Here is a 21,923-nt window from a genome sequence, read left to right as displayed (position 1 = left end):
AAACGTGTCTTAGACGTGTAAAGCACTGAATGAACGTCTTAACAACCGAACAAGGTATTCTACAACATGACACGAACGTACCATAGTCGTAGTAAAAGCGTGGAGAGGTTGTGGTGAGAACTCCATTGACGTAGCAAGAACTCAGTGACAAGCTAGAGACAACGCGATGAGTTAACCAAGTTCTGACTGCCAGATGTTTGATTCCACTCCAGTGCAATACGGCGGTATTCCACTGTTGTGACATCACGTCATAAAAAGTATCGTTGCGTGATGTTAAAATGACGTCATAAAACAAAATAGTGCGTCGTTAAAATGACATTTATTAAGAAAACATGTGGCTTTTAAGTGATCTAACCAGTAATGTATATAATAAAAGGGTTATTAGTACTGCTTTTTGATCCGGAATGTAATCCGAATCTGCAAAGATCCACTCGAGTCGAATACAACCTCCCTGATCCAAACGCAGTACTAATAGCCCTATTATATTCACCGTCAAATCTGCTCTACATGATATGGAGCTACAGTAAATAGGGTTAATCCTCGATTGTCATTGGCCCACAAATATGTGCAAACAACAACTATATATTTGCGTCAAGTATATTATCAGTGGGTGTGTACCACGTGATAAATTACGTCATATATGCTACGTCGGAAGGGAACATTTTCTTTAAAATAAAAAAAACTTAAATCAAAGATAACTTTTCATTTACTACACCATTTTGAATAAACAAAGGGCAGTCTATGTCGCTTAAAGAGCCCCGCCTTCGTTTAATTACCGGAATTTGATAAGGTGATTAGTTTTATCAAACACTTCGACAAGCCTGTTTCCAAAATAATGTTTTGACTCTCAATGAAACTCTGGTAAAAGACCGAAGGCGGGACTCTGTCCGTAAGCTGCGTAGACTGAGCTTTGTTTCATTTAAAATGGTGAAGAAATAGTGAAGTTATCTTTGTTTAAAGTATTCATTCGAAGCAAAATATTGCCTTCCGACGTAGCATTTATGACGCAATTTATCAAGCAGCATACACACGCTGATTATACTACATGTAGTGCGAAACTAGTGTTAGCTCCCTATGATGTTGTGCATCGTAAATAAATCGTTTAGGCCACAACAAATTGATCATTTGTTCGTCGGATTTGCCGCACCTAAAATTCGAAAAACGAAAATAAAAATAAAAAAAAACTTTTTTTTTTGCGCCCGCACTTACTATTTGGCCGCGCATATTATTTTTTTTTTGTTTACTTCTGAATTTCCTCTATTTTCTGAAGTTCTTTTACTAAGAATTTAATCCTTCAACGTCAACTTCGCCTTTTTTGAAGGTATTTCCATGCTTTACATTCTTCGCGAGCAAAATTTCCTCGTGTCAGGACAAAATCAGGTCCGGGTAACCGCAAAACAGCCGATATTTGTTGACAGTCTTTTTTGTCGGGAATATTTTGCAGGACGCACCGTTGTTATTTATTTCCGGTATTAATTTTCAGGTTATTTTCAGTTTTAAAATACACGTTTTAAATGAAAATCAGTGTCAAAGTCAATGGATTACAGTCTTCAGTAAACAACAACAGTTTCACAGCGTCGAAGGCAATAATTATCTATGTGTGTTTTAAGTAATTCATTGTTTTGTACTCAAAATTTTGTGTAAAATAATAACTAAATCGGATTTTGAGTGCAAAACTTATATTAAAATACACGGACACACGACTTAACACAATTAAACATGTTTTGGTGAGTTATTTTTTAAATTTTCTAAAATGCATTTCTCAGTTTTCATATAATCATAATCGTTATAAACAGATAAAAATAGTAGGACTTGTAAATGTTTTAGAAACAGCCTGTACATTGAATTTATGAACCAGTCAATCCACGCCCCCTTCCCCCCAGGCCCTGGGGTATACCAGGGATAGTCGGGGAAATGGGCCAAGTTTTTACCTTCCAGGTGGCCCCACAATGCCGGATGAATGCAGTGGATATACCCGGGGTTGGCTGGACTGAAAGTCAAAGTCCCCGCTATTCCCCGGACCTTGAGGCGTGGTTACAATTGACTAGTGCATTACATACACATGGACAGTATAAAAAAACAGTAAAATCAGAAAATAAAACCTTTTATAAGTAAAATGAGTGTTTTAATTTTCTCAATTCTTCGTTTTTATCCACTTGTTTTCTTTGATCCATTTGTATAAAATGGCCTGTAATTAAAGTGGCCTATGGGCATTGAAGCTATGGAGGCCGACATGATATTCTTTTTCAAGGCACGGACCTATAAACCATAGGTTCGGGGTAACGCGGGTTCTTTAAAGGGAAATATCTTTATTCCACCACCTGCTCTAATATAATGACTGGTGCCACATTTGCAGATTTGTTTGATACTGCTTCATTTATGTTGTCCCGCAATTTAATCCACAGTGTCTTTTTTAGATATGTTCTCTGTGTTATTTACATTTTCGATCTTCTGAAATGTCAAAGTCACTAGTAGTTGACACCAATTTAATCATGTGCTTCAAGAGGTTCAAATTTAGACCTGATCCAATATTAAGAAATGCTCAAATCATGAATAACTCTTACAAATCTAAAATGTTTTTTTTCTAATAGTAAGTTACGGAATGAATACCATAGTTTTCTTTTTGGTCTTCGAATAATTGTATGTTACTATGAGGAATGTTGTCTTTACAATAATCCACGTTTAAATTGAAGTTAATAGTAAAGCACTGGACCTTATTGCCATTTGTTAAATATTGAGACAGATTTGCATGTCACTGTGATACAATCAAAACCTTTTCGTTAATAACTGAACATATGTTTGCAATTAAAAAGCATTTCTTGACATAATTGTATGATAAATTTGGTAAAAAAATATACTTTTTTTTTTTCGCCTTGCGCTCGCCTCTGATTTGCCTTAAATTTAAAAAAAAAGTATTTTTATTTTTTTTTCGCTCGCTCGCTCCTACTTTTTTTGGGCAAAATCCGTAGAACAAATGATCAATTTGTTGTGGCCTTAAGATTAACATTATGTTTTCTAGCTTTATTTCAATATTTGGTAATTGACTTGTTTGCATTTTAAACTATTGCTTCATTAAACTGTTAGTCTATTATGTACTTACGTACCTGAATGCATTTTGTGTTATTGGTAAATCACTGAATAAAGATATTTGCAAACAAAGAGCTTAACTTTACAAAATTAATGAAAAATAAGTAAATAGCAAAACAAAAGATCGATGGTCAGTGCTCAATACTTCAACATGCTTAATCTAACGAGCATTTTGATTGGTCGACGATGACATAAGGAAGAGATCTAATTTTAGCTTGACACTTGGCTTTGCAGGGATTGATCTATAGGTTACATTTATCATACCCATTGTGAATGAAAATGTGACCGCTACAAATTAAATATTTTCATTCCCGTTTTGCGCGTGGTGAACTGTTCACATAACAGTACCTGTGAACATGACGATCACTACTGACTTGATACGCGTGGTGAACTGTTCACATGACAGTACCTGTTAACATGACGATAACTACTGAGTTGATACGCGTGGTAAACTGTTCACATAACAGTACCCGTTAACATGACAATAACTACATAGTTGAAACGCGTTGTAAACTGTTAACTTAGCAGTACCTGTTTACATGGCAATAACTACTGGGTTGATATGCGTTGTCAACTGTTAATATAGCAGTACCTGTTTACATGACAATAACTACTGAGTTGAAACGCGTTGTAAACTGTTAACTTAGCAGTACCTGTTTACATGACGATAACTACTTGGTTGATACGCGTGGTGAACTGTTCACATAATAGTACCTGTTTACATGACAATAACTACTGGGTTGATACGCGTGGTGAACTGTTCACATAACAGTACCTGTTAACATGACGATAACTACTGAGTTGTTACGCGTGGCAAACTGTTCACATAACAGTACCTGTTAACATGACGATAACTTCTGAGTTGATACTCGTGGTGAACTGTTCACACATATTGTCTGATCTTAGAGCTCAGTTAATGGCGCTCATGTGTCAAAATTATCTTGCCCCGTTACGTTTCAGTTTCATTTTGTACTTTGTTAATCTTACTTTCAATTAAGTGCAAAGCCTGTAACTTGACTGGGGTTGTTTACTACGTAAATTTGTTTATTTGAAATTATCAAGGTCTGCCCGCGCCCATTGGCTACATTATGACGTGACGCCATCACGACTTAAATTGTGTTGAAATGCCATAAGTGACATGCGAAAGAAGTGACAGCAATTCGCAGTCAAATCCAGACATTGGAAGACTTTAGGAAACAGAGTGAGATACATGGGTGCGACACCCTAGCTCTTTGCGAAGAGACGTCTTGGTTCTTTAACGTGCTCGGTGTAAAGCATCGATACAAAGGATACAACTTTCCAGAATTGAACCAGTACTTGTACCAACTTTTAACGTCTTTCAGTATGACCCTGCCAGTGATCGAACCCACGACCTGGCGCTCCGTTGGCGCGCGCCTTAACCACTAGGCCATGGAGACGGTTTGAGATCAGTAAATTTAAAAATAGCGTTGGTATATGTTTCTGTTCTAATCACGTGACTTTCACGTGATCAATATACACACTATAAACCAGGAAACCATTATGCACTACTTTGAACGGGTAAACTTAGATGAGTCAGCGACAAAATATTCTTTTAATCCTGTTCAATGATGTTTTATCGGCCTCATACTCTAGGCTTATTTTAAAGGAACAAGGAATTTGACAACGTGCTTATTAATAAAAATGAAATAATTGAATAGTAAAACTTGCAACGAATGCTGGATGACGGAGGCTGATATTCGACGTAAGCTCCGTAAAGATTAAATTCATGCATTGAAATCATAACTTGCAAATCAATAAATCTGTAAGTTTTCAAAGATGGCAATGAGTTAAGTGCTTTGTAACTGGCAAAAGTTCAATTCTCACTAATAAATATCGACAAATAACAAGAATAGAGCACAAAAAAGTATTTGACATTACGACAAAGATCTTTTTAAAACAGGGCCCAGGGGCATGTCAATGAAAGGTATGATTTTTAACGTAAATAAAATTAAAGATGTATAAAAGGCAAATAAGGCAACGCATTTTGTATTTTTTCCCAACTTCGTGTTCATTTGTTATACTGACTTTATTTGAATTCACCCAAATATCTTGCAAAATAATGAAACGATGGCACTGAAATATTTTTTAGTCACAGTATCAATAGTACAGATGAAGAAAATTTAAAGAAAATGTCAGTGTGTTGCAATTTTGTAACCTTTATACAGGCTTAAGGTGATAAAAGTTACGGCTTCAATCCTTTATTTAAACCAGCCCACATGTCGGGACAATGAATGCCCGGCAAGACAAGCATCAGTAAGTTTACTTGCTTCTCACTCACTACCGGTATGTCGGAAAGCTAAGACAAGGGCAGTAATGTCTTTTTTTTTTCAAATCTGTTTCAGCCATGTCTTTTTTTCTGTGTCTTAGTTTTCGTTTCATGATCCGCGTTTCACTTTGTTGTAATATGTTTTGTTTATTTCACTTTTCATTTGATGCTGTTTTTCTTTGTTTAATTTGTTTGTATTTCTCAAGTGAGAGCTTATGTTTATTTTTCTTTCTAGATGATGAACCTGAAATGCATTACATTATGTTGAAACAAATACTTATTTGAAAAAAAAATGCACCAAATTTGGATAGTTTTAACTCAACTGTATACCTGCAGTGCGTTCAGTAAGGCGAGCGTTTACAAAACGCTCGCAAACGTTTTGTTTTGTATCTCTGTTGCAACGCAGCGCATACACGTTAAGCGGGAAACCAAACAGCAAACGTTCGCCGCAAACATGTTAACTGAACCCGTTGCTGGTAATGCAGAAAAGTTTATAGTTGTTGTATGACGTTTTAACGTTTATCATAACGTTGATGAACAATTTTAAGACATATAAAAAAAGAGAATACATTTCGTGTCTTTTAATACAAAATAATCACCTTTTCAGTGTGGCTTTTACATAACAAATGTATTATCATCCATATTGTTCATTGTTATGACACCAAAATAAGTTATAGTAGTTAGCATTAAATCGTCGCTAGAGTGATAACACACGATTTACGGCGTCAAAATGGACAATTTTAAGACATAACAATTATTTTAATAAAACCGGTCAACTAAATGATATTAAAAGTAATAACATGCTAGCTAATCTACGGTAAAACTCATTATTTAGCTCGAGAACAAGGGTATCATTCAACATTCAATCGAATATAATAAGGCCTTAAAGTTGGAAAAACGAAAAACCAACATGTAAAAACACAAGTACCACTTATATTACCTTCCTCCCGATCTGCATCCATGCTGTTTGATTTTGAATTGAGACGCTTGAAAATGACGTCAAATACTTAATCCGACATAAATTCCCGCAAAACAAAATATAATTAACGTTTGTAACGCGTATTTCGTCGTCTCCGTCGGAAATCTAAGTTACATGTCATCTTCATTTTTTGGTAGAAAATGGCCACTAAAATGATGTAATAATTAAGAGTTGTTCAAAATTATTGAATTTGAAATAGAGGATCAGATCCGCATTTTATTTATGACTATAGGTTTATGAAATATATTGTATTTGATAGAGTAATAAGGAAAATGGGTCAAAACAAATATAATCATAATTATGTTACGATTTTCGACGTACGATGTTACGTCTTTCCTTAAAAAAGAAAAACAATTTAAAACCACCAGAATAACCTTAGGCTTGGACTAAATAAGTTTCTTCAAATGAGTATGTAACGTGCCGACACGTATGTACAATGTATGTTCAATCGGTGTCGTGAAACTTGTATGTGTCGCTTTTATAGATAATATTCCCTAGCCTACTTTGCATTAGAGGCTGAACTGATTTAATCTTTACCAATCATTTACAAATATTAACATTCCCCTTGCCCTTTGTGTAGATAAAACGTTCATAGACGTTCATATTGCTTTAATACTGCATGAACACAGTAGTGCAAGCTTTCGCGCTTCATGGAATTTTCTCGCGAGACAAATTGCGATCAATCCTTAAATAATCCCGTTTTTCATGATCGTCGCTGAATATATAGTTTTACCAGTTACATTTTCAATTCAAACTAAGAAGTGAAACTTTAATCAACTTTAATAACTACTTTTAATATGAACTTGAGTAGCATCGCTGTTGCTCAAAACTGGGAACCCCTCTTTTGAAACGAATAATATCATGATATGAGAAACAATTGCATATGTTTAAAAAACAAACATAATCCTATTTTTCAAACGTGTTCCTGAAGCTCAAAAGCTTTCTTTTCTGTTTTCGTTTGAAGACATCTAGAAGTTCACCTTATGTCTCAAAGTGCGCTTTCGGACCAAAGTCGTATTCTATTTGCCACCACTGCTTCATTTAAGTAATCCACCTCCAACAAAGATGGGTAGAACACTATCATGGCTCCCTATAGTGTCAATGCAATTTATCTAAAATTGAAACAGGTCTCTTAGTCTCTCAGTACCTGTTTGAGGTGGCAGCCATTTTCTTGGACTAGCAGTGTTAAAGCCACACTTTTATTGACACCTCCTTCTTTGCATATGATGATAGCCCGAAAAGCACCAGATATTTATATCTCAACTTTCGTTCCTTAATTGAACTGCCTTTCGGCAATTGCGGATATTTTCCTATAAACTCAATATAATCGGATATGTTCGATTCGCGAATCATCGCATGTTAACATACGTGTAAATGGGAAAATGTGTATCTTGTTATTGTTTATACTGTGTCAGCAGGCATTGAAAAACTTAAATCAACATGTAAGATTTTTAATTCACTATGCCTATATCTGAAAGATTGTTCAGCTTAATTAATTAAAAAAAACGCAACCGCCATATACGTTTCCATTCTACCTGATTAAAATTTGGCTTGTGGTCTACCACCAATGATCGAATTTCATCTTCGTTCAAGTGTTGAACAATGCAGATGTTCTTGATATGTGTGTTTCGGCTATCAATTCAATCAGTTCTAATAAAGACAATTAGAAAAAGTTTTGTCCAGTAACAAGCTACAGGCTGAAAGAATTATTAAAGAATACACACTATTGCACATTCTTCTCCCAGAAATGTCCTTGGAGCACCTTCAAACGAGTTTAGAGAACGTCGTAAATGACTTATGAACGTAGTCTCCAGTGTTGCTTTTAACTGTAAACAAACCATTTATGAATATAAGATATAAACTGTTTTATTAGGTATAGATCTAAAAGAAAAGCCAAGTTTGGTGTAGTTTGTCTTTAATGATGTTATACATGCATTTTCTTGTTCATGCAGATAAAATCAGACCATTATTTTGCCCGCAGGATATTAAATTTAATTAATTTGCATTTGTTAAATTAAGTATGGTAATTTAGAAAACAATTTTATCTGTAGAACATCTCATTTTTCATTGATTATAATAATACTTGTTTATTGGGAATAAAATAAACGATACAACTTAAGGTCCTGCAGAACCATACACAAACGTGTCAATATAAAGCAAACCCGTTTCGTGCTTGCTTGTTGGAAATTACCGTGTCCATTCGTTGAACTTGGTGGACTATCATTTCATTATTGGTGTACATGCATATGGTAATAGTGTGGTGGTAATTAAAAGCACCTGTATTTAGAACAAAACAGCAACTCCCACACCAATGAAATCGTGAACGTGTAAAGCCTGATATAAGTGTGTTTGTTGAAGAGAAACATAATCACCGACATTTTACCAAAACTACTGACACTTCGCACTTAACATGCGCGTGACCACACTAAGAAGACTAGTCCCACGGGGCGTCGCTCTGATCACTATGATTATCGTCTTGGTTGTGATTGATCTGTATACGCTCCGCCTCAACAGTATGGATAACACTGCACACGGTAAGTACAGTAGTAAAGGTTTACCATCCCAGAAAAAATTCTTGTGTTTCTGGGACAGCTATAATCATCAGTCAATCTGAAAATTTCTAGGTATTTACCCGAGGTATTTAGTCATTTTCGACAAACGAAAGTTTTTTTAATTGATTCTTTATTTCCTTATTACGTACACCTTTCGATAATAGCTTTCTGCCAGTCATTTAAGCTCAATTTTGCTAATTTTATTTGAGGGACATACTTACGAATGCATGAATATATTTTATGGTTCATGAATAACGAATTGAACGAACATATTTTGTAATACATGACCTATAACCAACTTATAGTTGAACGTTTAAGTGACTCGCTCATGTTTTTGGATAAAACCCCCAGTTTTCCCGGTAATGCATCTGATACCACTTATTTTATCATTTTTTACTCAATGATATCGAAATTGCAGAAAAATACAGTTATAGCATAAAAAAGTATCTTGGTTTTAGTGGGGTTCCAACCCTATCCGGTAAATTCGAGAAAAAACGTTTTAAAAAACAGCCGGCTAGTCCAGACGGCCACTGGGACCTTAAAAGTGTTGACCTGTTAATGATATATTAATAACAGCATATGATAATGCAAATCAACCAATCAACAAACATCACCTCCCGTAATTTATTTTCAATCGCCAAGTTACTAACGCTTATGAAAATTGTGGTCTTCAAAGACGATATTTGAGCAAATATCAACATCTGATGAAGGGTTCCAGCTATTGGGTTTTCTTGTTTTAAACACTCCTGATGATTTGCCACACTTTATTTCGTAATTAAAAAGAGCAATTCACAAACCATGAGCGAGTTACGTTAAAACTCCAAAACAAGGAATTTTATGAATACAGTGAACACCATTTCTGGTCATATACTGGTGTAACTATATAAGCATTATGCTTAACAATCATCTTCAAAATAGACCAAATTGAGAACAAAATATGTGAGGGTTCAACTCGACGTTTCGATTTCTTAATAGTTTAGGCATTTTTTCTACCAGCTACGCACTGTTAATTAGACATTTATAATTGAAGTTGCGTACTCAATTTGGAAACATCTTGCAAAGATTGCCACCAGTCTTGCTCAAATGAACGCTTTACACATGCCCCGGAAGACGCGAGCCTCATTAAAAGAAAAAAATGAAAAAGGTTCAGTTTCTACGGTTTTTAGTGCCAACAAATGCTCAGAATTGTGTTACCAAATATATAACCATTACAAACGCTTTTATCAGATAGGTAACCTTATGTTTTGTTTTTGACAGTTGTCTTTCAATAATAACGAGTAATTGGTCCTATAGTCAGTTGTAAGTGTAAAGAGGAATAGGTAATAAACAATGACAGAATAAAAAACAAAACCATCCTCCTTCATTTGCCTGAGAAACTATATTCTATTTTGGCTACCGAAGGACCGAAGTGTGTAAGTGTGCGTTTGGCAGGCGTGATTCTGTCAGATCGTTAGCTGTCGTGAATACTGACTATTTAGCGCCTCATAACGCCATAAAGAGGTTGGTTTTAGACACACATGAACGACTTCTTCCGTATTCCTTTTTCTTTTCGATATACAGTTCAATTCAATGAAATCAAACGATTGATGTTCATCGTTCGTTATTTCTCTCTCTTTGAAGGTCCTCCACTCATCCAGCGTGATGTTGTCACACCGACGTCAAAGGCGGAAGAGATGCGTCAGAGAACGGAACATCTACGAAGCGCATGCGTAATGTATCCAAAACGACGAATCGTCAAAGCGGTGCTAAGCAGCAAGCCGCTGTTTTATTTATCGGATCGGCACAAACTGAGCTACTGTCGCGTGGCAAAAGTTGGAAGCACGTTTTGGACGCAAGTCTTCCTGTCGCTGCACGGCGTCAACCGGCGCCAGGGAAAACAGGACGCTGACGACACGGTATTTGACCTTCCACGTGACGCCGCGCACGGGAAAATGAAACAACACGGTAACATTACCACGAAGTCGGTTGAGCGCCTAAATGGTACTACTTCCTTTCTCGTGGCTCGGAGTCCGTATTCTAGATTGTTTTCGTCCTATATTGATCAAATTTATTTGCCAAATAAATGGAATATTGCTAGATCTATGGGAATAAAAGGCGATAAGTGTGGAAACAATGTAACTTTTGGACAGTTTCTTATGTCTATCTCAAGTAAGATTTTGGATAGAAAGTTAACGGATTTACACTGGGCTCCCATATACAGTATATGTATGCCTTGTGACTATAAAATAGACATGGTTGCTAAGCAAGAAACATTTAATGACGACGTGGAATATATTCTAGATAAAGCAAACGTTGAACAACATATAAGGGATGAAGTGAATAAAGCCATTAATGAACAAAACCTCATAGAACACTCGTTACAAACCCTCGTAGGTACGTATGTCACAAAAGGCCACCATAGGCCAATAATACCGAAAGGATGTGTTTCTGAAAAAGAGCTTGCAAGAAGAATATGGCACGCATTCCAAATTCAAGGTTACATACACAATGACGTCGAGTTTCCGGAACGAGAGTTCAATGACGTCACGGAGGAGGAAACAGAAGCACGCCTGCAGAAGGCGGTCAACGAGGCTGTGGAGCGCCGGAAGTTGAGTGGTGGCGAGCGCGCAGCTCAGAGGCACGCCTGGATGGTGAAATTTTGGAAGGGAGTCAGTTCGGAGGTTTTAAAGATGTCACATGACGCGTATTATGAGGACTTTTTCATGTTTGGTTATGACATTGATCCTAGCATAATGTGAAAGACATACAAACAATTAACAATTATTAAATACAAACAATCCTATCGTTGTATATGCCGACGTTTATTTCAAACATTTAAATATGTTCCTGGCCAAATACTCGTGTGCGTGTGTGTTTGTCGTGCGTGCATATCTGTGTGTGCGTCCGTACGTATGTGTGTGCGTTTTGTCTACGTTTAAGATCTTTGCGGTATATTTTAGATGCTTCACAATATGTATAATAAAATACTTCCAATGTGATATTTTTACAAATATGATATTTATAGAATCAGTCATTTTTATTCACAGTTGAATTCCGCCTTTTTTGGTGGCGATACCACGAGGAAGGGGCGCGTCGCACAGGGGCGATAATCGCTTTCTTCTCAAAGTCGATAGACGCATACTGACAGCCGCTCTTTCTATGTATGTCCACTATGCAGTCATAATGGCCGGCGTCTGCGGTCGGGTCTGTGCAGTCCAGTGCAGCGTAATGGAGCTCACGGTGCTTTATACGACTCTGTAAGAATATAATTCATATGAACATTTCCTTCAGATATATTGACATAAAATCATGATGGTGACGTCGAGGACGACAACGGTGGCGGTGCTGGATGACGATGATGATGATGATGATGATGATGATGATGATGATGATGAGAATGATGATGCATTATTAAAAATGAAATAACGATTTAACAGTCCCACCTTACGCCTGAATGAGCGGGCAGCGACCAAAACCTGTCCTGTTATGTTTGAATACGTTGGCCCGTAATTCGCGTAGGCGTCGCCTGACCCGCGCGGTAATTCTGTCCCTAGCTTACTGACGTCAACGTCAGGGGGGAATGTCACTGAAAACGTTTTAGACCTTGCTTCATCGCCAATTTTGTTATGTCTTTGTGATTTGGGTATCACTTGAGAATATTCCGCCGCTTTTGTTTCTTTTCCCATGTCCAATCGTCTTTGAGACTTAGGAATCACATGAGAATATTCCGGCGAAGTGTTTCTTGTATCACCTTCAGCGTTATGATTTCTTTGAGACTTAGGAATCACTTGAGAATATTCTGGTTCATTGTTAATAGTTCCCGTCCATGTGGTCTGTTTTCTTTGAAACGTTGGTGTAACCGATTCATACTCTGGAGGCACACGTTTATCATCTAAACGACCCGAAGCTGGGTTGACGGATGACCGGCAATCCTGTATTTTTGCATACTGGTCTTCACAGGAAGATGTGGAAACGCCCTGGTCAGGACGTTTAGGCAGTATCCGAGCTGTTGGTTTTTCGGTTTCGAGAGCTGCGTCGTGGCTTTTGTGTTGGCCTAAAATATTTTCCATACTTGAATATGTTTCAAATGTCGCAAAGGACTTCCAAAATAGAAAGATAATATTTGTTTACAAATATCAATATCGATACAATAATTGTTAGACAAGCTATGAATACATTAGTAGTTTGCCTATTCCTGCGATGGAAACTGTGATAACAGGCAGATCATCAACAAACTTACATGCACCCGGGCATTATCATAATGATACTATTACAAATAAAAACATATGTACGAATTACGTATTGATAAACTATTTACGATAATATTGAACTATAAACTGATTAAGCAAAACATGTATATATAGAAGCACAGGAAGTCGTCTTAAATATCATCAGCAAATGCCACATGATGCAAGATATCCAATTATTCTCCCAAGAAAGAATTGGACAACAAAACTTATTGTGAAACATCACCATGAAATACAAAATCATGCAGAGACTAATCAAACATTATGTGCACTGAACACTAGGTTTTGGGTTGTAGCTGGAAGAGAAGAAATTAGAGAGTATGAAAATGAATGTAGAGAGTGTCGAAGACGCAAGAAGAAATTAGGACAACAGATCATGGCCACGATACCGAGTAACAGAACAGAGGGTACTATGAGAGCATTCAGTGATGTAGCGGTAGACTTTGCCGGCCCCTTCATGACGAAGCAAGGTCGAGGAAAAACAAGACTTAAGAGATACTTGTGTGTTTTTACATGTACCAAAACAAGAGCAGTTCATTTTGAGGTTGCCTTCAGCTTAGAGACAGACAGTTTCCTGAATGCGTTTTACAGATTTGTGAGTCGCCGAGGTCTTCCCAATGTAGTAGTGTCTGATAATGGCACAAACTTTGTAGGTGCGGTTCGAGAACTCAGGGTTTATAAGTATATGATAAACTCGAAAAAGATAGAATTGAGCGGTCTGCCGCCAATAGGGGGGTACGATGGCGTTTTAACCCTCCTCTAGCGCCTCATTTCGGAGGTGTACATGAATCAATGGTCAAAAGTGCAAAACGAGCAATGGTCGCAATACTTAGTAAAGCTGACATTACTGATGAGGAATAAGTCACAGCAGTTGTAGGTGCAGAAGGGCTTGTTAATAGTAGGCCACTCACATACCAATCATCACATCCTTAGGATAATTGTGTACTGACACCAAATCATTTTCTTCATGGTCAGGTTGGAGGACAGTTTGCACCAGATTCAGTAGATACCACCAGCTTTACAATTACAAAAAGGTGGCGATTCATTCAAGAGCTGGTTAAACATTTCTGGAGAAGGTGGCACCAGGAGTTCTTACCAACCCTTGGAATGCGCAGAAAATGGAACCACACTCATCGAGACTTCTGTGTAGGAGACGTAGTGCTCGTTGTTGATCCAGATTCTTCGCGTGGCCAGTGGAATCTCGGAAGAGTCACCAACACCCATCCGGGAATTGATGGACATGTTCGTGTCGTTAGTCTTCAGGTTCGTGGCAAGGTCATGAAACGACCCATAACACGTCTGTGTCTTATCGAAGAAAATTCAGTGTAATTTCAAAGATAAAAAAACAAAACAAAAACAAACTGTTCCAGATGTCGAAGAAACCGGATGTATATCACAGTTGTGTTATTTAAAAATGTAGTGTTAGAGCCATAATAATGCTATTTCATATTAATGCAAGTGTTTAGGAAGAGTAAGAGCCATAATAATGCTCTTTCATAGTGAAAACCAAGTTAATATCACTTCAGTATTGTACAAAAGAAGAAAAAGAAGAAATCTAAAGTATTTACAGTTGAAGATTTCTTATTTGTATAAAACTAATATAAACTGTTGTGTATATTTTGATTTAAATGAACTTTGATTTGAAGTTAAATTACCAAACATTAAACATAGTTGTATAATAATATTTGATTGATCTTAGCACTATGCAATCTGTGAGGTTTTTATGAATTATTGTTAGAATATAATTGTACCAATATGATAAAACATGTTCACTATAGTTGAGTTGTGCTAAAAGTAATTTAAAGGTAAATATATTATGTCATTAAATTCATAAGTATATTAAAATTGAGTCATGAAAGTAATAAATCATACGGTTTGAAATTAAATCACACTTAAATTGCTTAAACTATGATTTGAATTATTATGTATTGTTTTTTAGAATTGAATACTGTTTTGAAGTAAGGTTGTGTAAGGAAACATAACTTGGTGAAAATTATATATCATGGGCTGTATAAAAGATTACTTGAATTGTTGTGTTGGTATATAATGGAATTGGTTCCCAAGCGGGGAAAATTGTACCAACACTTTTATGTGTAAAGCTTACTTTATTTTCAAGTTACAAGTGTTAAATAACGATTGTTTGTGAGAGAAAACCATTTAATAATTATTGTAATTATGATATGCATTTTGAAATGTGTTCATGGTTAAATATCATTGTTAATGGTAATTTCAGAGGAACTGAAAAAAATATGGTATGCTTATTGAATGTTACTTTCACTGCAATTGACAGAATTGAGAATACTATATGATACAAAAGTTTGTTTAGTATTATAGCAATTTATGATAGTCAATTTGTCATTACAGTTGAGAAATACTTATATACATGTATTAACATTATAGTGAAAATAGTATGTCTGTTATTCATTGTTTATTGCATTTGAGTTTGAGAATTTGATGAGTATGTTTCATCAACAGGGGGGATATGTTGTGAAGGCATTTATGGATCAGTGGAATGTAACCTTGATCGATTGAGGTTTTTTTTTGGAATGAATGAAGTAAAGAAAATAGTAGCATGGTGAAAATAAACATAGAAAAAATAAACATTTAAGTTATGTTCATGCCCCTGTCAGTTGAAAACAATTATAGATTAAAAATAGGTAATCATACAGAAAAGGCGGGATTTAGATCACGTATAGAAACTGTTGATAATATTTTCCTCATGCAAGGTATACAACTATTACTAGTATGTTCAATCAAAGGAAACGTTTATACTGCGCTTTTATGGATTAAACAAAAGCATTTGTGAGAGATAATATGTGGTATAAATTGATGAAACTTGGAACTAGGAGTGATATGTTGAATACAGTAAAATCTATGTAGGATTCGGTCAAATCTAAGGTGAAACATAATACTGTTGAGGAGATAATTTTAATTGTGTTCGCGGTGTAAGACAAGGAGAAAGTATGTCGCCTTTCCTTTTCTCGATGTTTCTGAGTGTCATAGAATATATTTTTATACATAAAGGTTGAGATGGGATTGATGTCGATATGTTTTAGGTATTCCTTATTTTTATATGCTGATGAAACTGTTATATTTGCAGACTCAGCAAATGAGCTGAAGTAAAGATTAGATGCTATGCTTAAATACTTTAATTTATGGAAATTAGTTGTAAATACAGATAAAACACAAATTATGATATTTAGTACGACAGGGAGAAATAATTTAAAGTTGTATTACAATAATGAGGAATTATAAATCGTCAATAGTTTTTCATATCTAGGCGTGGAGTTTAGCAACGGAGGATCCTTTTCGGACGCCCAAACTACATGAGCAGACCAAGCGCTTTAAGCCTTTTTTTAAATGAATTAGTATATTTATAAGTTATCTTGTCTGTAATTAAAGCATGGACATGATCTATTCTATAAACTAATTGCACCAATTTTGAAAGAAACAAGAAGTACATAAAAAGGATTTATATTATGCTTAAAATGACATAAACCGAAATGCAAACAAACCGAATTAGTGTTCACTTACCAAAGATCTTCTTTGTAGTTTAGGTTTATATGGGGCATGGTTTTATCAATAAATAGGTTATGTTGAATTATTTTTGTCATCATAAGTGAACCAGCGGTTGAAAGGTAGCTTCATCCAAGATTGACATGGCAGACTTAATGTAATTATTAGAAGACGAATATAATTTTGTTTTTGAGTGCACATTGTATAATAAACATAAAGGTAAATATTTTCCTATGTATTATAGCGAACATTCCACCCAGTATGCATAAATAAGTGGAACTTTTTAATATCTAAATTAATTTTTGAAAAGTTGTAAGTATTTTATTTTTAAAACATTTCAATTAAGAAACACCGCACTATGCTCCATGTATAGTGTAATTGTCATTTATTTTTATTGACAATTACAGAATCAAGCACTCTTTTGAAGCCTAAATATAAACAAGTAGCGCATCTCCCTATGTCTGCATGCATGTATTAGTCTTTATTCATTTATTTTTTGCATAAATTTTGAGCTTTTTTAATCGCCATTGTAAATGTACATGTTTGCCAGATGGGTTTAAGCCCTTCTTGGAAATAAATGTTCTGTTGTGTTCATATAAGGTTGTTTAATTCCCTTCTAATACAAAATAAATGACAACAGCATAGAAATGAAGACAACTGAATCGAAATTAACGGTAATTTTAGTAAAACTTACGATTTCTGCGGACAATCAAGACAGACCCGACCACGATAACCACAACGATGATTGCTGCCATCACTATGGCAACCACAGTTGCAATGTTTGGTCCAGTCGATATATTTACACTGTTGTCTGAATCTACGTCTAGCACACTGCCTACAGGCGGGTCTGATTTCGTTGAATCCTCATTGATATCTACAATATATTGTAATTACTTTTATTTAAGAGGTTAACATATGTCAGGGAAGAGGGTAGATATTACTTGCAAACTAAAGGGTTGGGGCAGGTACAAGCGGTCAAATTGTATAAATTCAACACAAAAACAGTACTTAAATCAGGGCTCAGCTCATGCATGTTCTATCACATGTTGAAGCGACTATTAAATTAGCGACATTAAAATAGTTAATGCCCAGAATAACTAATTGTTGCAACATGATTTTTATCTTATTTGTCTATTCACTATAATCGTTATTTAAGCAACCGTAACTAATTGAAAACGTTAACGTACCGGTCATAGTTAGCCTATGTGTTGTAGTAACGGTGCTCACGTGCGTTGTTTCCGGCATCTTCCACGTGAACGTCCAACGTGAACTCTGCAATGTTAAACCGCTTTGCCAGCAGTCCAGAAAATACTCACCATTATCTGCTGCGCTTATGTTGTGTACGGTGAGAAAGTTACCTGACTCATTATATTTCGGATCGAGTTTAGGGCTGTCTTTCAAAGGTATTACAATGATTGGTGCGCGTTTTGCAGATTCAAACAGCCAGCGACGGTGGTTGTAGGTGATATTAGCCATAAAAAAAGGGGCTCGGGTAAAAACGGAGCTTGAGAATGTCTTCATTTTGGTCACCTCTCACATTTCCGCAACCTGCAAAAGACTCATAAAGATATCAATCAATTGCAGGTTTTGAACAACCCGAAGATCATGACAATTTTTTACAGTTGAAAATTAAAAAAGGACATAGCTGAGTCCATCAATGAGATTGCTCTACTAACTCAAATATACAAGATCTATTTACAGAACAGAAATATTTTATTACATGTACAGATTACAGTTTTTTTTGCGTTACATGGTATAAATATATCAACATTGTAACTATACTATGCGTATTAATGATTTATAAAGGGTGAACTGAACAAGTTATGTTGGAATTCATCAAAGTTAGTACAAGAATATTATTTGACTTTCGTATTGGTTTACATGTTGGAACAGGAATTTTCAATATATGACTTACTAGCATGACAAATATAGTATAAAATATCTAAACATAAGGTTAAACTTGAGTTAAATATTCTAAATGTAAAATATTCTCACACAATATCTCACACTGAAAAAAAATCATTATTGATATATCAGCCAAATTTTGGTTTCGATATATGATGTGGATGTTTAGAGACTCCATTCTGTTAATGTTAGATGCTTCATTGCTCAATTTAGATTAAGACTTAAACACACTTATATCACCCAGTGGAGAGAAGCCGTTAGTACGTCAACCGGATTTACACTATTTCCTGCTCCTATATAGTGACTAAATGAGAGAGTATATTCCTTTTTTAAATATTATATAAATAGGCCAAGCATGTTCAAATTTATTCAACTTCTCAATGTAAGAAATAAATACTAACTGCATAAACTAGCATTGCATATCGTTAACGCTTCTAAACGAAGAAACAATATTATCAATATTGTACAGTAGAATATATTTTGTAATACATTTCCTTCTCTATTGTAGTTTGTGACATGTTATGCATAATAAAGCTAATTAGTGCTATTAATTGTGGTTTAGTCTTATTTCATTACTTGTGTATCTATGAATTTCTGTTTTATGTATACGATGATAAACTGTATATTCTTAAATCAAAATAAAATGTATGTTAGGTTATGTTATATCAAGTAACAAAGTCACACATTAACCTCATTTATTGTTGCGCTTACTTAAAGCATTAACACTTCCTACATCCCTGATTGTTGTGCTTCTTCTTACACTAATATCCTTCTATCGCAGTTGTTTGTTGCGCAATTTATTGACATGAGTACCCTTCTACCTCAATTATTGGTTGTGTTATCTATTGACATGAGTACTCTTCTACCTCAATTATTCACTGCGTTATCTATTGACATGAGTACCCTTCTACCTCAATTATTGGTTGTGTTATCTATTGACATGAATACCCTACTACCTCAATTAGTCACTGCGTTATCAATTGACATGATTACCCTTATACCTCAATTATTGGTTGTGTTATCTGTTGACATGAGTACCCTTCTACCTCAATTATTGGTTGTGTTATCTATTGACATGAGTACTCGTCTACCTCAATTAGTCACTGCGTTATCTATTGACTTGAGTACCCTTCTACCTCAATTAGTCACTGTGTTATCCATTGACATGATTACCCTTCTACCTCAATTATTGGTTGTGTTATCTTTTGACATGAGTACTCTTCTACCTCAATTAGTCACTGCGTTATCTATTGACTTGAGTACCCTTCTACCTCAATTATTCACTGTGTTATCTATTGACATGAGTACCATTCTACGCCAATTATTCACTGCTTTATATACTGACATGAGTACCCTTCTACCTCAATTATTCACTGTGTTATCTCTTGACATGAGTACCATTCTACCTCAATTATTCACTGCGTTATCTGTTGACATGAGTACCCTTCTGTCTCAATTATTCACTGCGTTATCTGTTGAAATGAGTACCCTTCTGCATCAATTATTCACTGCGTTATCTATTGACATGAGTACCCTTTTACCTCAATTATTCACTGCGTTATATATTGACATGAGTACCCTTCTGCCTCAATTATTGGTTGTGTTATCGATAAACATCACCATCTATCGACCTCAATTATTCACTGTGTTATCTGTTGACATGAGTACCCTTTTACCTCAATTATACACTGTGTTATCTATTGACATGAGTACCCTTCTACCTCAATTATACACTGTGTTATCTATTGACATGAGTACCCTTCTACCTCAATTATTCACTGTGTTATCTATTGACATGAGTACCCTTCTACCTCAATTATTCACTGTGTTATCTATTGACATGAGTACCCTTCTACCTCAATTATTTACTGTGTTATCTATTGACACGAGTACTCTTCTACCTCAATTATTTACTGTGTTATCTGTTGACATGAGTACCCTTCTGCCTCAATTATACACTGCGTTATCTATTGACATGAGTACCCTTTTACCTCAATTATTATTTGTGTTATCTATTGACATGAGTACCCTTCTACCTCAATTATTGTTTGTGTTATCTATTGACATGAGTACCCTTTTACCTCAAACTCCGGTTGACCATACTTAGGACATGACCTTTCTTTTATCACAATTATTAGATGCGCTTATTTAATAATTTTGTTTACAAAAATTATTTTAATTAGAATGTAAACCCTTAAGGTATTACGACCCTTATGGGCATCATTTCAAACTATGATCAGCTTGATAATTTCTAAATGTGTATCATTTTCTGGAATCAAAAACACAATTTAAAAGATAAATAACAATTGTTAAATAACAATTTTATCAAAACTTGAATTACCCTACCCCCCCCCCCCATTTCAGATTTTATTATGAAAACAACATTACCCGAGAGACAAGAAATATACTTTATTTAAATTATTTTTCAACATTTTGGTAATAATTTGATATCAGAGTAACAAGTAATAGATTTGCTTTCAGAAATGATACATTATTGATCACATTATCAAAAAATATAATCAAACTGTACTGAAATAGCCATATGGTATGACAATTTTAGCATACTGTTTTGACCGCGTAAAAATTGGAACATAGTCGTTTAAAGCAAAATCAACAAGTTCAAGAAATATTCATTTAGTTTGAAATTCCGAATCACCTATTTTAGCTGAAAAAAGGCAATATAAACTTGAAAGCTTATGAAAACAAAGAAGAAAAATGGAAAAAGATATATGTGCTTTTGGATTGATTCGAACCTCTACCTTGAAACCCTCGAAATATTTGTAGTCATGTGCTTAACAACATAGGCTACAGCATTAACATTGAAGAGTTAAAAGTGGAGGTTTTCATTACGTGTGTGCTACCTTAAACAGCTCAATACTACATTATGTATAACTTACTTCTTTCCTCGGATCGGGCCCACTTTTGAAGCAAAGCAATAATCAGCAGACTCGCTAGAAGTTTGTATTCCATCGTGTGTTTCATCTTTATCATTCGCTATGTTAAATGGAACAGATTCTTGTGGTTTGATCATTAGGCGATAAACTCCTGATTAAAATAATAGATTACATGTTGTTTCAAATAAACTTTGCCGTTGTTAAACTGTAGACAGAAAAATGCATAAATATTTCAGTGATGTATCCTTGTATCAGTCATACTGAGCACTTATGTTGCTAACATTTCATGTGTACGTTGAAACCAGACTTACAACATTAAAGTTACAAGTGCAATCTTTAAAGATATAGGTGTGTTCTCTAGCGAGTAAGATTCCGGAAGCGCGTGAGTGTGTTTTCCTTACTGTTTATCTAATGTTAAGGAAGCATGCATTCACTGTTACCAGCGCTTCATCTGTCAACAGGGGTGCAGAAGTGAGT

At 35.3% G+C, this 21,923-nt stretch overlaps 2 protein-coding genes across 2 annotated transcripts; one reads left to right on the top strand and one right to left on the bottom strand.

The window, feature by feature from the left end:
• The first annotated feature begins 8,469 nt into the window (after nt 1-8,469).
• Nucleotides 8,470-11,648, top strand: LOC128235527 (carbohydrate sulfotransferase 12-like). The gene is made up of 2 exons (XM_052950338.1): nt 8,470-8,887; nt 10,526-11,648. The coding sequence occupies exons 1-2, from the start codon at nt 8,764-8,766 to the stop codon at nt 11,641-11,643; spliced, it is 1,242 nt and encodes a 413-aa protein (XP_052806298.1). The 5' UTR covers nt 8,470-8,763; the 3' UTR covers nt 11,644-11,648.
• Nucleotides 11,649-11,667: 19 nt separating this feature from the next.
• On the bottom strand, nt 11,668-21,739 carry LOC128235102 (uncharacterized). The gene is made up of 5 exons (XM_052949836.1): nt 21,450-21,739; nt 17,835-18,195; nt 17,342-17,521; nt 12,328-12,938; nt 11,668-12,139 (listed from the first exon to the last, which is right to left on the bottom strand). Exons 2-5 carry the CDS (start codon nt 18,166-18,168, stop codon nt 11,912-11,914), a joined length of 1,353 nt encoding a protein of 450 aa, XP_052805796.1. The 5' UTR covers nt 18,169-18,195; nt 21,450-21,739; the 3' UTR covers nt 11,668-11,911.
• Between the last annotated feature and the right edge of the window lie 184 nt (nt 21,740-21,923).

This window comes from Mya arenaria, chromosome 5 (assembly GCF_026914265.1).
Source record: "Mya arenaria isolate MELC-2E11 chromosome 5, ASM2691426v1".
Taxonomy (NCBI): domain Eukaryota; kingdom Metazoa; phylum Mollusca; class Bivalvia; order Myida; family Myidae; genus Mya; species Mya arenaria.
This window is presented reverse-complemented; position numbering and strand designations above follow the sequence as displayed.

What these genes read in the sequence shown, in the direction of transcription:
- LOC128235527 (XM_052950338.1), top strand. Translation starts at nt 8,764, where the DNA reads ATGCGCGTGACCACACTAAGAAGACTAGTCCCACGGGGCGTCGCTCTG. An exon ending in TATGGATAACACTGCACACG is followed by an intron (nt 8,888 to 10,525) that starts GTAAGTACAGTA and finishes CTCTCTTTGAAG; the next exon opens with GTCCTCCACTCATCCAGCGT.
- LOC128235102 (XM_052949836.1), bottom strand. Translation starts at nt 18,168, where the DNA reads ATGAAGACATTCTCAAGCTCCGTTTTTACCCGAGCCCCTTTTTTTATG. An exon ending in ACATAGGCTAACTATGACCG is followed by an intron (nt 17,522 to 17,834) that starts GTACGTTAACGT and finishes AATATATTGTAG; the next exon opens with ATATCAATGAGGATTCAACG. An exon ending in CTTGATTGTCCGCAGAAATC is followed by an intron (nt 12,939 to 17,341) that starts GTAAGTTTTACT and finishes AAAATATTTTAG; the next exon opens with GCCAACACAAAAGCCACGAC.